The sequence below is a fragment of the Taudactylus pleione genome, unplaced genomic scaffold, assembly GCF_031769625.1.
Source record: "Taudactylus pleione unplaced genomic scaffold, aTauple2 ptg000225l, whole genome shotgun sequence".
Taxonomy (NCBI): domain Eukaryota; kingdom Metazoa; phylum Chordata; class Amphibia; order Anura; family Myobatrachidae; genus Taudactylus; species Taudactylus pleione.
The window spans coordinates 2,895,649-2,915,869 of NW_028284627.1; the positions used below are offsets into that span (position 1 = coordinate 2,895,649).

The 20,221-nt window shown below is 46.0% G+C and overlaps 1 protein-coding gene across 1 annotated transcript; it reads left to right on the top strand.

Moving 5' to 3' along the window:
* Positions 1–3,957: 3,957 nt before the first annotated feature.
* On the top strand, positions 3,958–15,257 carry LOC148517209 (uncharacterized). Its single transcript, XM_088478961.1, has 3 exons — positions 3,958–5,305; positions 14,284–14,411; positions 14,460–15,257. Exons 1-3 carry the CDS (start codon positions 3,958–3,960, stop codon positions 15,255–15,257), a joined length of 2,274 nt encoding a protein of 757 aa, XP_088335087.1.
* The last annotated feature ends 4,964 nt before the right edge of the window (positions 15,258–20,221 follow it).

The window sequence follows — 20,221 nt, forward strand, 5'->3', positions numbered from 1 at the left end:
ACCTGAATCCACGCTCCTGCCACCTTCCGCTCCTCCATGCTCCTGGCCTGCTCTGCAGTATGGGAGAGACGTCGTGATGTCTCTCCCATCACCCACTGCGGGAGCCGGAAGACAGAGCTCATGAGTGAGCTCCAGACCAGCTCCAGCCGTGGGTGCAGCAGCCATTAAAAGTCTGTCTGACTCTCATTGACTGCTGAAACACACACACACCGCTGCCGGGTAGTACAAGTGTAGTCAGGGGCTGGCTGGCAACTTTTAGCCTGGGGAGCAAATGCTTGCAGGCGGCCCGGCAGAGGAGTAGCGTGTAGCCAGGGTGCCCGAAGAAAGTGCGTGCTACGGCACCCCCCCACCCCAGGAGGCGGGTCCATATGGGATCAATGTAAAATAAAAATAAAGATTAGGGGCATCCCTGTCGTGGTGCCCATATGCAGTGCCCCCCTGTGCCCCAGGAGAGGACCCCCTTATGCAGGCCTCCAGTAGTGCCCCCATAGGAGGACTATGCAGTTCCCCTTATACAGTGCCCTCAGTAGTGGTCCCCCTTGTGCAGTGCCCCTTGTGCCCCCAGTAGTAATCCCCTTATATAGTGCCCCCAGTAGTGGCACCACCTATGCAGTGCCCCTTATATAGTGCCCCCAGTAGCAGTCCACCCCCCATGCAGCGCCCCCAATAGTGGTAACCCTTATGCAGTGCCCCTTAAATAGTGGCCCCAGTTGTAGTCTCCCCCCTATGCAGTACCCCCAGTATTGCCCTTTTTATAGAGCCCCCATCAGTGGTCCCTCGATGCAGTGCCCCCAGTGGTAGTCCCCTCCCCCCTATGTAGTGCCCCTAGTAGTAGTCCCCTCCCCCTATGCAGTGCCCCTAGTAGTTGTCCCCTCCCCTTGTAGTGCCCCTAGTAGTAGTAGTCCCCCCTTGTAGTGCCCCTAGTAGTAGTAGTCTCCCCCTTGTAGTGCCCCCAGTAGTAGTCCCCCTTGCAGTAGTAGTCCCCCCTTGTAGTGCCCCCAGTAGTAGTCCCCCCAGTTGTAGTCCCCCCCTTGAAGTGCCCTCAGTAACAATCCCCAGTAGAGGTCTCCACCTTGCAGTGCTGCCAGTAGCGGTCCCCCCTTGTAGTGCCCCCCCTGTAGTCCCCCCCCTTGCAGAGCCCCCAGTAGTGATCTCCCCCTTGTAGTGCCCCCAGTAGTGGTCTCCCTCTTGTAGTGCCCCCAGTAGCAGTCCCTTCCTCTTGTAGTGCCCCCAGTAGTAGTTCCCTCTTTGTAGTGCCCCCAGTAGTAGTAGTCACCCCCTTGTAGTGCCCCCAGTAGTAGTAGTCCCCCCCTTGTAGTGCCCCCAGTAGTAGTCTCCCCAGTTGTAGTGCCCCCAGTAACAATCCCCAGTAGTGGTCTCCATCTTGCAGTGCTGCCAGTAGTGGTCCCACCTTGTAGTGCCCCCCCCTGTAGTCACCCCCCCTTGTAGTGCCCCCAGTAGTGATCTCACCCTTGTAGTGCCCCCAGTAGTGGTCTCCCTCTTGTAGTGCCCCCAGTAGTAGTCCCTCCCTCTTGTAGTGCCCCCAGTAGTAGTTCCCCCTTTGTAGTGCCCCCAGTAGTAGTAGTTCCCCCCTTGTATTTCCCCCAGTAGTATAGTCCCCCCCTTGTATTGCCCCAGTAGTAGTAGTAGTCCCCCTCTTGCAGTGCCTCCAGTAGTGGTTCCCCCCTTGTAGTGCCCCCAGTAGTAGTAGTCCCCCCCTTGTATTGCCCCCAGTAGCAGTAGTCCCCCCCCTTGTATTGCCCCCAGTAGCAGTGGTCCCCCCCTTGCAGTGCCTCCAGTAGTGGTCCCCCCTTATAGTGCCCCCAGTAGTAGTAGTCCCCCCCTTGTAGTGCCCCCAGTAGTGGTCTCCCCCTTGTAGTGCCTGCCTCTCCCCCAGTAGACACACGTAATCACAAAAAAAAAAAAAACCCACTTACCTGAATCCCCGCTCCCGCCGTCGCCATCCGCTCCTCCGTCTGTCCTTCCCGGGCCGGGCCGCTCTGCATTATGGGTGAGATGTCATGACATCATGATGCCTCTCCCATTGCCACTACGGGAGCCGGAAGATGGAGCGGTTCCCGTGGTGGGCGCAGCAGCAGCTAATGAGAGTCTGACAGACTCTCATTGGCTGCTGATCAAAACAAACACACAGCTGCCGGAGCCGGCGGCTGTGTGTTTGGCACTTGTATAGCGCTGATCGAACTCTGTCTGGTCAACGCTACACACGCGGTGTAGTCTGTGTCACAGTGACACAGACTGCCCACGGCCCACAATGCGCTGAGGCCCGGGGGGCACATGGCACCCTGCCCCCCGGCCCAGCCCACCACTGAGTATAGTACCCGGTACCGGTGGCGGTGTGTCTGTGTTACTGTGTAGTGTGGACCATACTACACTGACTTGAACAAAGTGTACTGGACTAAGGCCAACGGTGCCGATGGTCCAACGGTGCCCAGGACACATGCCCTGCTTGACTACCCCTGGATAAGCCACTGACTTCCAGGCCTTAGTAAAGCATGTAAAGTAACCAAGTACTAAAATATAAAACATTTTACTTTTTTTGTCCTCTCTAAGCTGCTTCCCATGTCACTAATTACCACAGAGCTCCAACCATTCTCCATTAAGTCCCATTTTATATAATAAATATGTTATATATCAGGAATTTTATGTGTTTATAGTCATAAGAAACAAAAATATGGAAACATGAAGTTTTGTTGCCCAATGCCCTTGTGATACCCCCAAACCTGCAGTGTTTTCTCCAGCATGGAAGGGGTTAATGGCCAGGAGTTAGGACCCTGCTGATCCCCTGGAGATGACTCTGCCAGCCTTAAGGAGGGAAACTAGAGAGAGGCTGTTGGGGGTGGAGCTAGAGAAGCCCAGTGAGTTCTGCACAAGACTGAGAGAGGAGCGTGGCAGGAGCCATGGTGTGTGCTGGAGAGTGCTGTGACTGAGGGCACAGAGAGCAGGGATCAGCAGCTGATCAGGGTGACTGTGAGGAGAAGACCCCTCTCATGTAAGGCAGCAGGACAAGAGAAGCTGACAGGACACATATCTATTAAAGCTGCTGCAGCCCAAAGGAGAGGAGAGAGTGTGCATGCTGCAAAGACAAGTGCTGGCATCTGGACAGGTAGCCCAAGCATTACAGCACATGGCAAGTAAAAAGCACCCCAGTAAAGACTGAGATCAGTCAGCACATAGCAGTCTGTGATCTCAGGGCATCCAGCTTACTGCTGTACAGTGAGAGAAGCCTGCAGCAGGATATACAGCAGTAGTGCATAACACAGAACTGTGCAGGATATACAGCAGTAGTGCATAACACAGAACAGTGCAGGATATGCAGCAGTAGTGCATAACACAGAACAGGCAGAGACAGTGACACCATTTTGGATACCAGTAATACAGTTCAGTATCATCTATAAAGTTTGTGCACCAACGAAAGGCTGTACAGTGAATTCTGAGTACTCACAGGGACATTGTGCTTTCTATCTATTGAATTTATAGTTGAACCATTTGAGATTCTGCCAACTACAACTGCAACTTGGTATATTTAGTTTAACTACCTCTAACACATAGAGGGAGCAGGTTGGCATTCATATGTTTAGCATGAGGTTTTATTAGAAGTATACAGTATGTATAGAGTGAACCTAAGCTTATTAATGTGATATCCTGTATGTGTACCTTTTGCATTGCAACAATATTGCATGTTCTAATGTTCATTTAGAATTGTCCTAGTAGAATAGTGATTCAGAGTAATAAACCCCCATTTCTTTGTATTGGTCTGGTTTCTGCGCTGGGTTCTGGGGGTTCTCCTGTCTCTCTGCTGTGATATGAGGAGCCTGAAAGAGGAACTGCACTGATCTACGCCCAAGCAGGTTCCAGAAGAAAAGCAGGTACGATCCACTCACTGACATCCCACCAAATTGGGGGTGTTACATTTTGGCGTCACGAACAGGATCGACCATGGAACTGCAAGAAGGCAACCCAGCTGCAGACGACAACAGGATCAGGGAAATGACTGACAGGGTTGCAGGACTCAACCAGTTGCTCACCGAGATGAGAAAGGAAACAAGAGACCTGAGACAGGAACGGGCTGTAACCAGACGTGAGGAGTGGTGTACAGACTGCAGAGTGCGAAACCAACCCCAATGGGATGTTTACCGAGAGACCGGAAGACGAGTAATTAATCAGTTCGACGCTCGAGGGAGACCTATATGCCAACGATGCAAACGAAGCGGTCACATTGAGTGGAACTGTCGACAGCCCTCAAGAAGAGATGTAGGTCCAATTGCAGTAAGACAGGACCAAGTTACAGTGTCTAATGTACTGTATACTGGTGACGATCAGCGAGCCAGCCCAAGAAGATTTTCAGGTCAAGTCGTATGGTTCAATGTACCACGTGGCTACGGATTTATAAAGCGAATCGACACTAAAAGGAGAGTATACGTGCATTATACTGGCATTCAGAAGGCCAACCAGAAAAAGTGCTTCCGGAGCCTGGAAAGTGGTGAAATGGTCGAGTTTGAATTGGCGAATGGAAAGAAAGGCATAAAAGCCGTTAACGTGACTGCTCCAGGTGGTGTTCCGGTACGAGATAGCAAATTTGCAACAGATCGCAAGCAACATTGGCGTTATCCATGTCATGGAGTTACTCTACTTAATACTCAGCAACATGATCAAAACAGCAATGGTGGAGAAAGGACAAGAGCAGTTGAAAGTGCAACTGATAGATGGAACGATCATCTTCCACAGTCTCACCGGAGGTGTCGGCACCTACCATATCACCAGATGATACCAGCTGAACACAGACAGCAAGAACCCAAAGCCCCAGTGCAGAGTGAATCGTTGGGGAGAACCCCAGAGCAGAGTGAATGCTTGAGACGAACAGACGAACGGCATGTGAAGGAACCTAGTGAAATGGTGCAACTGAGCCTACAGGATGTAGTTAGGCCGCAACCCCCTTCAGAGCCGGAACATGAGAGCAGACTGAAAGTGAAAAATACAGATTCCAGTCTGGCTGACCCCAGTCAAGCAGATTCAAATACCACTGACCAGGAAAGAGACACTAAAGAAGTTATCCACATGGCAACGGCAGAGGGATCGAGACCCCTTAAACTCAATAGTCTAGATTTTCTAATGTCACAGTCTGAATCTAATGTCCCCGTAGAAACCCCTAGTGTAGCTAAAGAGGTTGTGACATATCTTTACCCAGAGAAACATGGCCCAGATAGTGAGTACACCACTATAAGCGGTGAGGAGTTCACTTTCATGTTGCAGCAGGCTATATGTAGGTCCAGGAAGAGTCACAAAGGTGTGTTACCTGCTCATTGTAGAGTCTAAACTGCTGTTTTCAACTTTGATGTGAATGTTATGTTGTTGATTATGCAGTGATGTTCAAGAGACTATTCTTTGCTGGACTTTGCAAATGTGTTTATTGCGTGAGGACACGCAATATTTAAGCCGGGAGGCATGTGATACCCCCAAACCTGCAGTGTTTTCTCCAGCATGGAAGGGGTTAATGGCCAGGAGTTGGGACCCTGCTGATCCCCTGGAGATGGTTCTGCCAGCCTTAAGGAGGGAAACTAGAGAGAGGCTGTTGGGGGTGGAGCTAGAGAAGCCCAGTGAGTTCTGCACAAGACTGAGAGAGGAGCGTGGCAGGAGCCATGGTGTGTGCTGGAGAGTGCTGTGACTGAGAGCACAGAGAGCAGGGATCAGCAGCTGATCGGGGTGACTGTGAGGAGAAGACCCCTCTCATGTAAGGCAGCAGGACAAGAGAAGCTGACAGGACACATATCTATTAAAGCTGCTGCAGCCCAAAGGAGAGGAGAGAGTGTGCATGCTGCAACGACAAGTGCTGGCATCTGGACAGGTAGCCCAAGCATTACAGCACATGGCAAGTAAAAAGCACCCCAGTAAAGACTGAGATCAGTCAGCACATAGCAGTCTGTGATCTCAGGGCATCCAGCTTACTGCTGTACAGTGAGAGAAGCCTGCAGCAGGATATACAGCAGTAGTGCATAACACAGAACTGTGCAGGATATACAGCAGTAGTGCATAACACAGAACTGTGCAGGATATACAGCAGTAGTGCATAACACAGAACAGGCAGAGACAGTGACACCATTTTGGATACCAGTAGTACAGTTCAGTATCATCTATAAAGTTTGTGCACCAACGAAAGGCTGTACAGTGAATTCTGAGTGCTCACAGGGACATTGTGCTTTCTATCTATTGAATTTATAGTTGAACCATTTGAGATTCTGCCAACTACAACTGCAACTTGGTATATTTAGTTTAACTACCTCTAACACATAGAGGGAGCAGGTTGGCATTCATATGTTTAGCATGAGGTTTTATTAGAAGTATACAGTATGTATAGAGTGAACCTAAGCTTATTAATGTGATATCCTGTATGTGTACCTTTTGCATTGCAACAATATTGCATGTTCTAATGTTCATTTAGAATTGTCCTAGTAGAATAGTGATTCAGAGTAATAAACCCCCATTTCTTTATATTGGTCTGGTTTCTGCGCTGGGTTCTGGGGGGTCTCTCTGCTGTGATAGGAGAAGCCTGAAAGAGGAACTGCACTGATCTACGCCCAAGCAGGTTCCAGAAGAAAAGCAGGTACGATCCACTCAAATTGGGGGTGTTACACCCTTTCCACTAGTCTTCTGCACACTGGGCCTGTTTGAGGTCACTAGTTCCAAGTGAATGGGTTGGTTCAGCTCACAAAATGGCTACCACCATTGTGTGTAAGTGACAGGTACACTTGAAGTTATATTATTGCTGCATAAGATGAGTTCTAGTTTATTAATGAAAAATAAACTAAACAAAAGAAACTAAAGTGGTCGAAATTTTATTAAAAGCAGATGTTATTGCACACGTCTTGGCAATACCTTGCTTTCTAGGGAGAAGTTAACGAAATTTTAACTTGGATGATGAAGAAACTCAAGTAATAAGAAATGAATGGAAAATGGCTACTTTACAAGCCAACAATCAAAGCCAGAACATATATTATCATGGTCCAAGTAAAGTCTATGTGACAATCCTGGCACACCTGGTATACTGCTTTTATTGTACATAGCCCCTGGCATATTTCAATCTGTGTTGAATGCTGTTAGAACACATGAAATATTAAACAGTATCCAAAAAACTACAATTTAAAATTACAACGGTAGAAATTATGGTAACTTTGGAATTAATATATTTTATTTTTAACCTTGATTATTTAGCATTTTCCAGACTGGGCTCGGCCTGGGGACACAAAGGCATTGCTCTCCAAGCTGGTGGCATATGTGTCCAGTCAGTAACTCCATTTGCATATTTCTTTTCCCATAATAGTCTGATTATCTGACCCATGGCTGCGCAATTCACCAGTGCTAGCGCTAGATTGGCCCACCAAGGTATCTGGGAAATTCCCGGTTAGCCCCACTACCTAAGGGTTCTGCCTCTATACTACAGTGCACTGCATGGACAAGTGAGTTGGTTGCCGGCTCTCTGAAGCATTGCGGCCATAAAGTCTAATGACCCACCACTGTCATTTGACAGTAGCCAGGAGCTAGAGGCATTGAAGGAAAGAAGATGCTTACCAGTGTGTAGAAGAGGTTGTGAGGCATGAGAGTAACCCTAAGTTATGTAAACTACGGCAGTGAGAATGCAGGTTGGTGTTGGAGGTATGAGAATAGGGGCAGGATGTACTAATGGCAAAATGCGGTCAAAACTCTAAAAACTGCCATTTTCTGAGGTTTGACCTTTCCAGAGATTGTACCTGATAGGCAACTGTAGATGGCGTTGTCTAAAGAAGCCTATGGGTTTTTTTTCTTCATTAATCCTTCAGAGGGATTCAATAGGATCCCTACCAGTATGTCCTGCGGTTTTGAGCAGGTGCTGGCTGACGGAAGTTCTCATATAGCAAAGGACAGTTCTTATCAGAAGAGCTGTCCTTTGCATAATTAATTGCAAATCTTCATGCATGCAGTGTTACTAAACGCCGCGTTGGATGCGGTAGGTGTCAGTATGTATCACATTCAAAATGCGAGGCTTGATACAGGGGAAGGGAAAAGCTTGTGGAAAATGCTGGCAGCTAGGTTAGGGCCCAGTGACGATATGCCAGGCCACAGGGCATGTTCCAAATGGCCTAGGCCTATAGTGTCACCAGGAGATCTGACATGGTACTCGGGGTTTGGGAAAGACTGTGGGGCATGCCACTTCCTGTTACAAATACCAGGGCTCTCCTTACATGCTGCAAGGGGGCATGACCACACCATATTGGGAAGCCACTCCATTGGGACTGGGCCTGGGATCATCAGCAGACGGGGGGGGGGCCTCATGGGCCAGGCCCCAAATACAGGTATCGTCACCCCGTGAGGCAATCCTGCACAACTGCCTCATCCATGTATAAGTGAGCATTGTATAACCCGCAAGTATAATCCACAAGTAAGGCGCACATACAGTACACAGAACACTGTGAGCCTGTTCTATTACTTATAATTAAAGTAATCAGTTTCCTGTAATTGGTAACACACTGTGAAGAACCGGGGGTCTAGAATAGAAATATGTGAAATTTGGTTATTGCTGGGATGTTTTTTTTATATCAGCATGTTGTGCCTGAGGAAGTGTGTCAGAGTGTGGCTTTGCTGGGATGATTCTTCAGGGGAGGTTGAAAATAGCCCAAAGCAGACACCACAACAGGGCATTAATTTAGGAAAACTCAATAGTTGGCAACAAGGGGATCTAGAAGTCTTGCCGAAGATTGGTATAAGCCCATATATATTGATATACAATTTGTTAACCTGCTTTGTTTGTAAGAAGCCTTCTAGAACCTTTAGATAAACTGGGAACCTCTGTTGGTTGATTCCAGAGGGTATCAGCATCAGACAAAGCAAACCCAATGGTTGATGATGATGACAAGTTATTTGGTCACAGGTTGGGCAAGGTAGTCACCAGTAAGGTTGGCTGATGAGGGTGAAGAATTTGTGGACACTATACATTGTAATGATGATGAATGACCACTAGTTATAATTCTCTAGTTGGAATAATTAGCTGAGGCTCATTGAAGAAACTTCCATCACTTTGAATAGTGAGCCCTTGGTATCCCCTCTGGTGTTTGGAGAATCAGGTGGGCCATCTGATAGCCATTGCCACTCTACAACAGAAGGCAACGTGACTATGACTATGAATTTGATAGGGATAGGAAACTTTTGGCTCTGGTGGAAGTGTCTCTGGATCTTCAGACTACTTTAATGTTTTGTAAACCTGGACTATAAATGGCCACAAAGTTGATATAGTAAATGGAGGTGAGCATTAATGAGAGTTAGATAGTAGAAAAGCAGGATACTCAAACAGCACTCTATAGGGTCACGGGGCTCCTGTAAAACTGGTGCAGGAAGATTGTTAAATTGCATTCACTTCAACAATAAAAGTTCAGGATTCAATTTGTTTTTTTATGTTTTCTTGTTTTTTCTTGGGGGGGGGGGGGTTTAGGGGAATATAATCAATATAAAATATTTCAAATATTGGGGGATTTTCTGTACTCTTAATATATATATATATATATATATATATATATATATAACGATAATTTATGGTCTTGCCAACTATACACCAGGTGTAATCTGGTTGGGGCTTTTTTTTAAGGAGAAGGAAAGAGAAAAGTAGTACATTCCATTTCAGTTGTGAATCATTAAATGCAGACATGAGTCCAGCCATAGGCTACTCTAACATAACACATTAGCCTATGTGGTTGCTAAGGATTCTGTGTTGTGCAGCCGGATTTTACAGTTCCAGTGAGGGTTTATCTCGAGAATTGTCCATATCGGATTAGCTGTTGTAAAACGTATAGTGTATGAACACTCTAAAATGGCATTTCCATAAAACTGCAGCTTTTTCCTGCTTTGTCCCTATTAAATAATGTTATTGAATGGCAAAGGGAATGATGAATATAGGATTTGGCATTCATCCACAATAAAATATTCACATTTGTACAACCCCAAATTATACTAACAGCGGGATAGTCTACAAAAATGAAAGAAGCTGAAAATGTAATATTGTCTGTGATAGAATGACTATACAATTTTGCATTATATACTATTAAAACGCCTTTATGTACAATACAAAAAAGGATAAATTTTTATTACATAAATAGTATATTTGTGTGCTTTCTTAACAAAATATATATTTTTATAGTACTTTCTATTCCCAATCGTATATTTTTCTAAAATAACTCCCAGCTACTTATCTATGAGCGATTTCAATAATAACAAAAATATAAAACAAGGCATTATTGATTTTTAAATAGTTTTTCTATTAGAAATGAATTAATGTTGTCTGACGTGGAAACTCGTTATGAGTACATGGAATACACCCATCTCCTTAAGTTTGATTTTATAACCTGAATAAAAAATATATATGGTCTTAAGCAGTCTTTACAATTTAGATATTTTGTAAATTCTGCTATATTTGTGCAGTTGTAGTTTTTACAGGTAGAATTCAGATATTTTGTTACAGGTACAATATCTATTGTCAAAATGTATTTATTTATAATTGGGACAATTAGAATTTATTTCTGACGGGGGCTTATGTAATAGCTTGCGACCTCCTGTCACTGCGGGAACTCCAGCAAGTCTTCCTGTATTTTTTAAATGACAATCATTTTAAAGGCAAAACCAAGTTGGATTGGGGATAAAATGATTGCCGCTAGCTATTACATAAGCCCTCTAGGGAGAAATGAACTAAGCTCTGAAAAGTGATAAAATGGAAAGTGATAAACCACCAGCCACTCAGCTCCCGACTGTCATGTCACATGCTGTCTTTGAAAAATGAAAGGACCTGATTGGCTGGTGGTTTATCACTCTTTAGTTTATCACTTATCAGCGCTTAGTACATCTGCCCCCTAGTGTTTTATGAAGGGGGCACCACTTATAATGAACACTTTCCCACTGTGCATGCTGGCTATTAGTAGTGTCACTAGTATGCACTATAAATGATGTTGTCACAACCCGGGTCTGTTTCCCCTGCCGCCGGGTCACTTACCGATTCTGCCAGCATTCTCTATCACTTCGCAGACGCACAGGCTTCAGTGTTTCTCGACCTGCTAGGCCTCAAGCAAGATCTAAGCCTGCTACAGAGTACTGCAATGACAAGTCCCGATCACCTGTTTGCAACAGCCAATCAAGTGATAGCTTGAGCCTCATCGTACCACCTGTCTCTGCTCAGCCTACCCCAGGTAAACCCAGGGATATATCCCAGCTGCTGACTCTACCTACTGTAATTGCCAATACAATTTCTAACCTCAGTTCCTACTGAGTGAGCTATACTGAGCTCCTCATAGTGCCGAGGAGCGGACGCCGGGGATGGACGGCAGCAGCACTGGAGCGGGGATAAAGGTAAGTGGTTGTTTGTTTTTCTTGTGTGTGTGCGCGCGTGCGCGCGATGGGGGCCATCACTACTGGAGGCAACTACAGGGTGCTCACTACTGGGGGCAACTACAGGGGCCTCACTACTGGGGGTAACTACAGGGGCCTCACTACTGGGGGTAACTACAGGGGCCTACTACTGGGGGCAACTACAGAGTGCTCACTACTGGGGGCAACTACAGGGGCCTCACTACTGGGGGTAACTACAGGGGCCTACTACTGGGGGCAACTACAGGGGCCTCACTACTGGGGGTAACTACAGGGGCCTACTACTGGGGGCAACTACAGGGGCTCACTACTGGGGGCAACTACAGGGTGCTCACTACTGGGGCAACTACAGGAGGCAACTACAGGGGCCTCACTACTGGGGGCAACTACAGGGGGCTCACTACTGGGGGCAACTACAGGGGCCTCACTACTGGGGGCAACTACAGGGGGCTCACTACTGGGGGCAACTACAAGGGGCTCACTACTGGGGGCAACTACAGGGGGCACTACTGGGGGCTCACAATTGGGGGCAACTACAGGGGATCACTACTGGGGGCAACTACAGGGGCCTCACTACTGGGGGTAACTATAGGGGGCTCACTACTGGGGGCATCTACAGGGGGCTTACTACTGGGGGCAACTACCGGGGGCTCACTACTGGAGGTACTGCATAGGGGGACCATTACTGGGGAGCACTACATAGGCGGACACTGCATAGGAAGATCACTGCTGGGGGCATTATATAAAAGGAACTGCATAAGGGGGGCGGCGGCAGCGGGGGCTGGCATAGGTCTTGGGGGGTGGTACATTTTAGTTTGGGGGGGCACCAACATTTATCTTGCCTCCGGGCACCTGGGATGAAGTTACGCCACTGCTTACTTGTATCCAATTTGTGCAGTTTTGCTTCCTTCTGCTATACGGATTCCTGCAAGTGATCTACACCTGGGGCAGGTATTCCACTGGCTGCACAGAAAATCTCAACCTGTTCCAGCTATCCAAACCTGCAACTCGCCTTTGTATACCATTTTCATTACATGGCGAGTGTTCCTGGTTCCTGCACCATTGATGCCGCTCCAGGTATCAGCATCCACTATCCATTCCATTGTCCGGTTAGCATCCGGTTCTGTCTATGCCTGAAGCAGCTATCCCACTAGTTGCACAGAGAATACCTACCTGTTCCAGTTATCCGAACCTACATTTCGCCTGTGTATACCATTCTCACTACATGGTGAGTGTTCCTGGTATCATCACCTACTACCCATTCCGGTGTTTTGTCTGTATCCAGTCCTGCTACCATCTGAGTGCTCTTGGATCCTGGACTACAGCGACAACCCAGTTTCAGTCTGGTGAATACGTTGCCAAGATCTACCACTCCAAGCATTCCAGTTACAGTAAGAAGTGTTTTATTATATATCTACAGTATTAATCCAGTATCAGCTGGGTCAATCTACTGCCACAATCTCCTCTGATTGCACATAACAACTTGTCTTCAACACCGATGTCCCTGGTGGTCTAGTGGATATAATCCGGCATCTCTCTGCCGAGACTCGGGTTCGATTCCCGGGCAGGGAAGTGTTCTTCACTACATGTCAGGAGGTCTCCTTAGGCCTGCCAGCTTTCTGTACAAGCCTCCAGAAACCAACACAGATGAATATCAGTCACCGGGTTCACAAACAAATACTAGTCTGACAGTTTGTACTGGCCACATGGATCCGGACGAAATAATTTGTCTTACACCATACCTCGTCAACAATATTGTGGGACGTCGGAGGGTCTGGAAGTAACAAGTCGCCAGCTAGCGCAATGTCTTCAGAAAATCTCCACTCATCAGGATATGATCCTAAATTCTACCGCAGGACCTGCAGTTACTACCCCTCCTGCATCGACTATTCCTCCTGCACCCAGACTTCACCTACCAACTCCTAATAAATTTGACGGGAACCCCAAGTTATGTCGCGGGTTCTTAAACCAATGTGATGTGCAATTTACCCTGCAACCTGCCTATTTTCAATCAGACAAAACCAAGATTGCTTACATTGTATACCTGCTCTTGGGTCCAGCTCTGGATCGACCCGAACCACTACTGTCTGTTTATACTGACTTTATTGCCACTTTCTGTAAGATATTTGATGAGCCTGGAAGATCTACGTCAGCTTCTATAGACATATTACGGCTACACCAGGGCAGTAAATCTATGGGTCAATGGGGCAGATGTATGAAGCTCTGGAAAGTGATAAACTGCAGAGTGATAAATGACCAGCCAATCAGCTCCCAACTGTAATTTTTGAAACACAGCCTGTAACATGACAGTCAGGAGCTTATTGGCTGGTCGTTTATCACTCTCCACTTTATCACTTTCCAGAGCTTCATACATCTGCCCCACTATGTGATCCATTTTAGACTTTAGCATCAGAATTTCAACGGAATGAGGAAGCTCTCATAGCCACATTCTGGAATGGAGTTTCTGACAGAATTAAGGATGAATTGGCAACCCGTGATCTCCCATCTAAATTGGAGGCCCTTATTTCCTTATGAATCAAAATTGACTTACGCCGCCAAGAGCGTCCTGGTATAAAAAGCAAAAACAAGGGGTTTTCTTCTACTTCTGTGAAAAATTCCATGCCTGATACAGAACCCATGCAAATTGGTAGGTCCCGTCTCTCGCCTGAAGAAAGTCATATACGACGTCAGTTGAATTTGTTTATATTGTGGTGAAGTTGGACATATGACTTCTTCTTGTACCAAACGACTGGGAAATGGTCACTTCCAATCTCTCAGAGAGGGAAAAGATTAGGTGGAATACATCCCTCTTCTCAACCACTTGACTCTATGATTCCTGTGACTCTTATTATTGCCTATAAACATTATTCTCTTTCTGCTCTCCAGGATTCTATGTCATCAAGCATCATATTCCCACTGTGACTTTGTCCCATCCAATATTAATGTCGGCTGTGGACGGCAGTCTGATTCCACATGGCTCCATCACTGACTGCACATCAACTGTTAAACTCCAGGTAGGAGCATTGCACTCTGAAGAAATTTAATTTCTCGTCATTCCTAAGGCTACCCATGCTATTGTACTCGGACTTCCTTGCATACAGAATCACAACCCCAGGTCGAGTGGTCTACCATGCATATCCTGTCTTGGGGTAAGAACTGTGCTAAAGCATGTCTGGAGAAAGTGGTTCCCATGCAGGTCTCTGATACCGCTCTGGCTGAGAAACTACCATGCCAATACCATTCGTATTTGGATGTTTTCAGAAAACTGGGGGCTGACATTTTGCCTCCCCACAGGGAGTGGGATTGTCAATAGAGTTACTACCTGGAAAAATGCCTCCCGGGGTCGAACTTATCCGTTAACCGCGCCAGAGACAAAATCAATGACCGAGTACAATCAAGAGAATCTTGCGAAAGGTTTCATTCGACCTTCATCTTCTCCTGCCGGTGCAGGGTTCTTCTTCGTTAATAAAAAAGATGGCAGACTTCGCCCCTGTATTGATTATAGGGGACTCAATGAAATCACCATCAAGAATCGCTACCCATTACCACTAATCACAGAGCTCTTTGAAAAGGTGAAAGGGTCTACAGTCTACACGAAATTGGATCTAAGGGGTGCATACAATTTAAGCCGTATTCACTTGGGTGACGAATGGAAAATGGCATTCAACACTAGAGATGGGCACTATGAATACCTCGTCATGCCCTTTAGTCTGAGCAACGCCCCAGTTGTATTTCAACATTTCGTGAACAACATTTTTTGTGACCTGTACCACTCAGTGGTTGTATACCTGGATAATATCCGTATATTTTCCATTATCCATTCCAGTGTTCGGTCAGCATCTGATTCTGTCTATGCCTGAAGCAGCTATCCCACTAGTTGCACAGAGAATATCTACCTGTTCCAGTTATCTGAACCTACAACTCACCTGTGTATACCATTCTTACTACATGTTGAGTGTTCCAGGTTCCTTCTCCATTTGATGCCGTTCCTGGTATCATCACCTACTACCCATTCCGGTGTTTTGTCTGCATCTGGTCCTGCTACCATCTGAGTGCTCCTGGATCCTGGACTACAGCGACAACCCAGTTTCAACCTGGTGAATATGTTGCCAAGATCTACCACTCCAGCATTTCAGTTACAATAAGAAGAGTGTTATTATTATATATCTACAGTATTAATCCAGTATTAGCCTGGTTATCCTACTGCCACACTCTCCTCTGATTGCACATAACAACTTGTCTTCAACACTGACGTCCCTAGTGGTCTAGTGGGTACGATCCGGCAGGGAAGTGTTCTTCACTACATGCCAGGAGGTCTCCTTAGTCCTGCCAGCTTTCTGTACACGCCTCAAGACACCAACACAGACGAATATCAGACACCCGGTTCACAAACAAACACTAGTCTGGCAGGTGTCCCATCATGAAACAATAAATTATTGCCCCTGAAATAAAATAAGAAATTCTCATCACTCCCATAATAAAACAAAAGACTGATATTGGCTCCTTAAAAAAATAATAAACTAAGTTGGCTTTTTAATAAGTAAAAAAAAAGTATTAATCAGTCAATTTTTTTTTCTCATAAGAAATACATTGTTTTTGGGGGTTTTTTCAAACCACAGCAAGGTGTGTTAGCAAATCACATAGAAAATTGCTGACAGACAAACGTCCCCTTATGTTCCCAACACGTGGAAGCATATTTTCGAGTCTAACCTCACCAGGTACAGGCTAGCACATTCACTAAGCGCCACTAAGACTTATGGGAGTTCTGGTGCTAGGAAAGAAGTGTGGCCAAGTGTGGGGGTGTGGCTAACCCTGATCTGTACATGCCCTCTGATGAATCTGCAAGCTGACACAGGGCCCTCTTTATTAATGTCTGCACCCCATGGTCCGGCAGTGTGGACTAAAGGGGAGTTTGACGCTCTACTCTACTGTCTGACCTGGGCTCCCGCTGCCCACCCCCACCCCCCCACAGACAAGGGCCTGGCTAATGCAACAACCATTCACAAATTTCACTTTTTAATATAATTTACACTATGGAAGTTGGGTATAATATCCCGATGGGCAAAATCCTGGCAGTCAAATTACCAGTACCAAATAGCCAACGGGGTCTAAATCTCAGTGACCATAATCCCGACATGGACTAAATACTGACAATCAACTTTTCGACAGTCAAAATACCAACAGGGACGTTAGAAATGGACAAAAAAATCCCGAAAATCAAAATACCAACAGGTATTATCCTGAGGAAAATGTTTGTCTGAACATTGAAACGTTTTTCCTTGAGTGCCGCCATTTGGTTACATATATAAAAACCAAGTGGTGGCACTCAAGGATATATACGAGGCCTGTCTAATAAGTTCAGTGAATGGTCTGATATATCTGTATGCAACGCTTGCAACAAGGTCACTCATGCGCGCTGACATGCATGGACATGTCTACACCTGCCCCCAGTCGGGGTTTGCCCAAGGCCGCCACCGCACTGCCATTGCATTAATTTCAACAGGGTGTCCCGAGCAGTGTGCATCGAACAGCAATGGAGCTCGACTTCCACCGATTCCTTGCCACTGTGAAAGCGTGCAAACCAATCATACACACATTTTCTACTCACAGCATCTGCCCGTACACTTTCACCAACATTTCGTGAATCTCCGTCAGTGATTTACCCAATTTGAAGCAGAACTTAATGTTGTGTCGTTGCTTGTATACCCTGAGGCAGTTTAAGAGAAGAGAGGAGAGGGACCATGGGCAGGCTCCGTGCGGGCCCCCTCCTCTCTAACAGTGCAATAGACTCTGGCTTTGTGCCACAGTCTACTACACATGCGCAGGTCTCTGGGAACATGGGGCAGAACCACCACATATGTGAAGGATTCCTATTGCATCTCCAGCAAATGTTAGGGAGACTTGGAAACATTTTGCTCAAAACAATAGGGACATATTTAATAACTTTATAGTGCATTTCAATAATGGAAACACTTTGAGAGGAAAAATGTAAAAACTGAAAGGCCTGAGACTGTTGTTCGTCAGTTAAAGAAATATTCAAGTCAGTATTCCAAGCATTGGTAAACTTGGGAAATGTAATAAAGGTGCTGTCTATTAATAACCTATAAAGTACAGAAATAGAATGACGAATAGGTTCTTTCGGTGAACATAGTCAGATCCCTTGGTAGTATATCTTGTTTATTTACTTTCATCACGTAGGACACCAATTGAATGTACGACCAGTATTCTCACTGGGGGAGGCTTAACCCCATTCTCAGATCTGAAAAAGAACAAACCCCTACGGGATAAACTAACTGATTTACTCTTAAAGTCTCAGGGGAGTTCCAGAGTCTAAAGGTGTGTGTGTGTGTGGCTAGGCCCGGGAGAAAATCAGGGTTCCATAAGGGAGGGGTCAGTGGAGAAGGTACAGAAGATATAAATGTCTGAACCCTCAGTTTCTTCCAAATTTGAATGGTAGGGTTAATTGTAGGGTGGTCAATAAGGGGTATAGATTGAACCCAAGGCAGGACATGTTACAGAGATGGTACTAGAACCGTCTTCCACTGAAACCCATTGCTTATCTGAATGTAATTTAAACCAATCAGCAATTCTGCTTAAATATACCGCTTGATAGTAAATTTAAAAATTTGGAAGCTGCAAGCCTCCATTTACCTTTGTTCTATAAAGAATCTCATGGCAAAACCTAGGCTTACTGTCATACCAAATAAAGTCCAGCACTAACTTCTGAAATTCTCTAAAAAAGGATGGGGGGTCTCAAATAGGGAGTGTTTGCAAATAATACAAAATTCTCGGGAGGGCAACTATCTTGATTATATTGACTCTCCTGAACCACAAATAATTTTTAGATTGCCAAGCATGAAGATCTGCACTAAGGGCCTGATTCAGAGCCGGACGCTATTTGCGCTCGCTCGTTCAGAAAATAGGGGTGGCTATTCAAATGAACCGTTCGCTCTTTGCGGTCTGTTCACACCTCTATGTCTGAACGAGCGAACAAAACTTGCAGTCGTTTTTTAAAAAAATACGCCCCCTGGCCGCTCGCATCCTACGTCATGTCCGCTATTTATTTGATTAATCGAGTATATCGACCAGGGTATGAACTGCTCGCTATTCTTGTGGTTGGTTTTTGCTACCACAATTTTGCGAGCAGTTCTGGCTATATAATAACCCAGTGACGTGGTCAATGACGCTTCTGTATTAATTATGCACACCCATAAAACGCCCGTTTTGATCTTTAAGCACGCCTGCGTTCGGATCTCCACTCCCCGTTTTCAAGCACCTTCCCCTGTTACCACCCACATACGCCTCATTCTGTCACTCAAAATAGCAGGCATTCGCTATTTAGCGAACAAACGATTTTCGGCCACACTGACTGGTACGCGCATGCGTATTACGATCCGTACGCATGCGCAGTTGGGCAAACATCGCTCGGAGCGAACGAGCGGCCGCTTACGAGCGGCTCTGAATCAGCCCCTAAGTTTTCTCAGCAAGGAGGTAAAATTAACCTGAAACAAATCTCTAACATCTTTTGTCAATTGGATGCCCAAATATTGAATTTGTGATGGATGCCAGTTGAATGAAAAGGTAAAATGCAAACCCTAAACCATAGAGTCTGGAGCAGTTAAATTAAGGGCCGCAGACTTTTAATTGTTAATTTTAAAATTGGATAAAGTACTAAATCTCTGGAATTCGCCTGTTAGATTGGGTAGCGAGACTATTGGATTTGAGAGCAAGTAGATCGTCCGCAAAGAGAGCTAATTTGTATTCCGTGGTGCCCAACCTCAATCCCTGAATGTCCGGTTTGCAACTAATTGCTTGTGCAAGGGCCTTCATACACAGTATGACAATAATAGGGGACAATGGACACCCCTGTCTAGTCCCATTTGAAATTGAGAAAGGTTTAGAGAGCACCCTATTGACTTTAACCTGTGCACAGTGACATGGGACCCAGGCCCATATGTTGAAGCACACCAGCCATAAATATAAACCCTATCCAAAGCTTTTTCAGCATCAGTGGACAACAAAATTGTGGGAGTCTTCAATGACATGGCTTGTCAATAATTTTTGTTGTGTTGTCTTTTGCTTCTCATCCCGGCACAAACCCTACTTGATCACTGTGAATAAAGTGGTCAACAAGTGCTTAAGAAGGTAAGCCAACACTGTAGCATATAGTTTAAGATCAACATTGAGTAATGAAATGGGCCGATAGCTTGAACACAGGGCTGGATCCTAGCCCAACTTATGAAGAACAGTGACAGGTGCTTTGAACATTTTGGCAGAAAAGTTCTTCACATTAACAATATCATTGAATGCCGAACTAAAAAAGGAGCAAGTTGAGATTGGAATGATTTATAATATGAAATAGTAAACCCATCAGGACCTGGGCTCTTACCGGCAGGAGTAGACTTAATCGCCAACTCAGTTAGGCTGGTGAAATTGGCTGTTCCAAAAAGTATTGTACTTCATCTGAAATTCTAGGGAAATTGATGGAATAGAAGGAATCTTCTATCTCTTTAGTGCGAAGTTAAAGTTGCTCTGGGGGGAATGAGTAAGAAATACCGGCGGCTGAAGTGACACCAGAAGCCCGACAGTTCAGGATCCCGATGCGGACAGGTAAGTCGGGAGGGGGGGTGCCTAACCCTAACCTCCCCGGGAGGGGGGGGTGCCTAACCCTAACCCCCCTCCCTGCACCCTAAACCTAAGTCTCCTAGGGGGTGCCTAACCCAAACCTCCCCCCAATGGTGCCTAGCCCTAACCCACCCTTCCTGCACCCTAACCCTCCCGGGGGGGTGCCTAACCCTGATTTCCCCCAGGGGTGCCTAAAGCT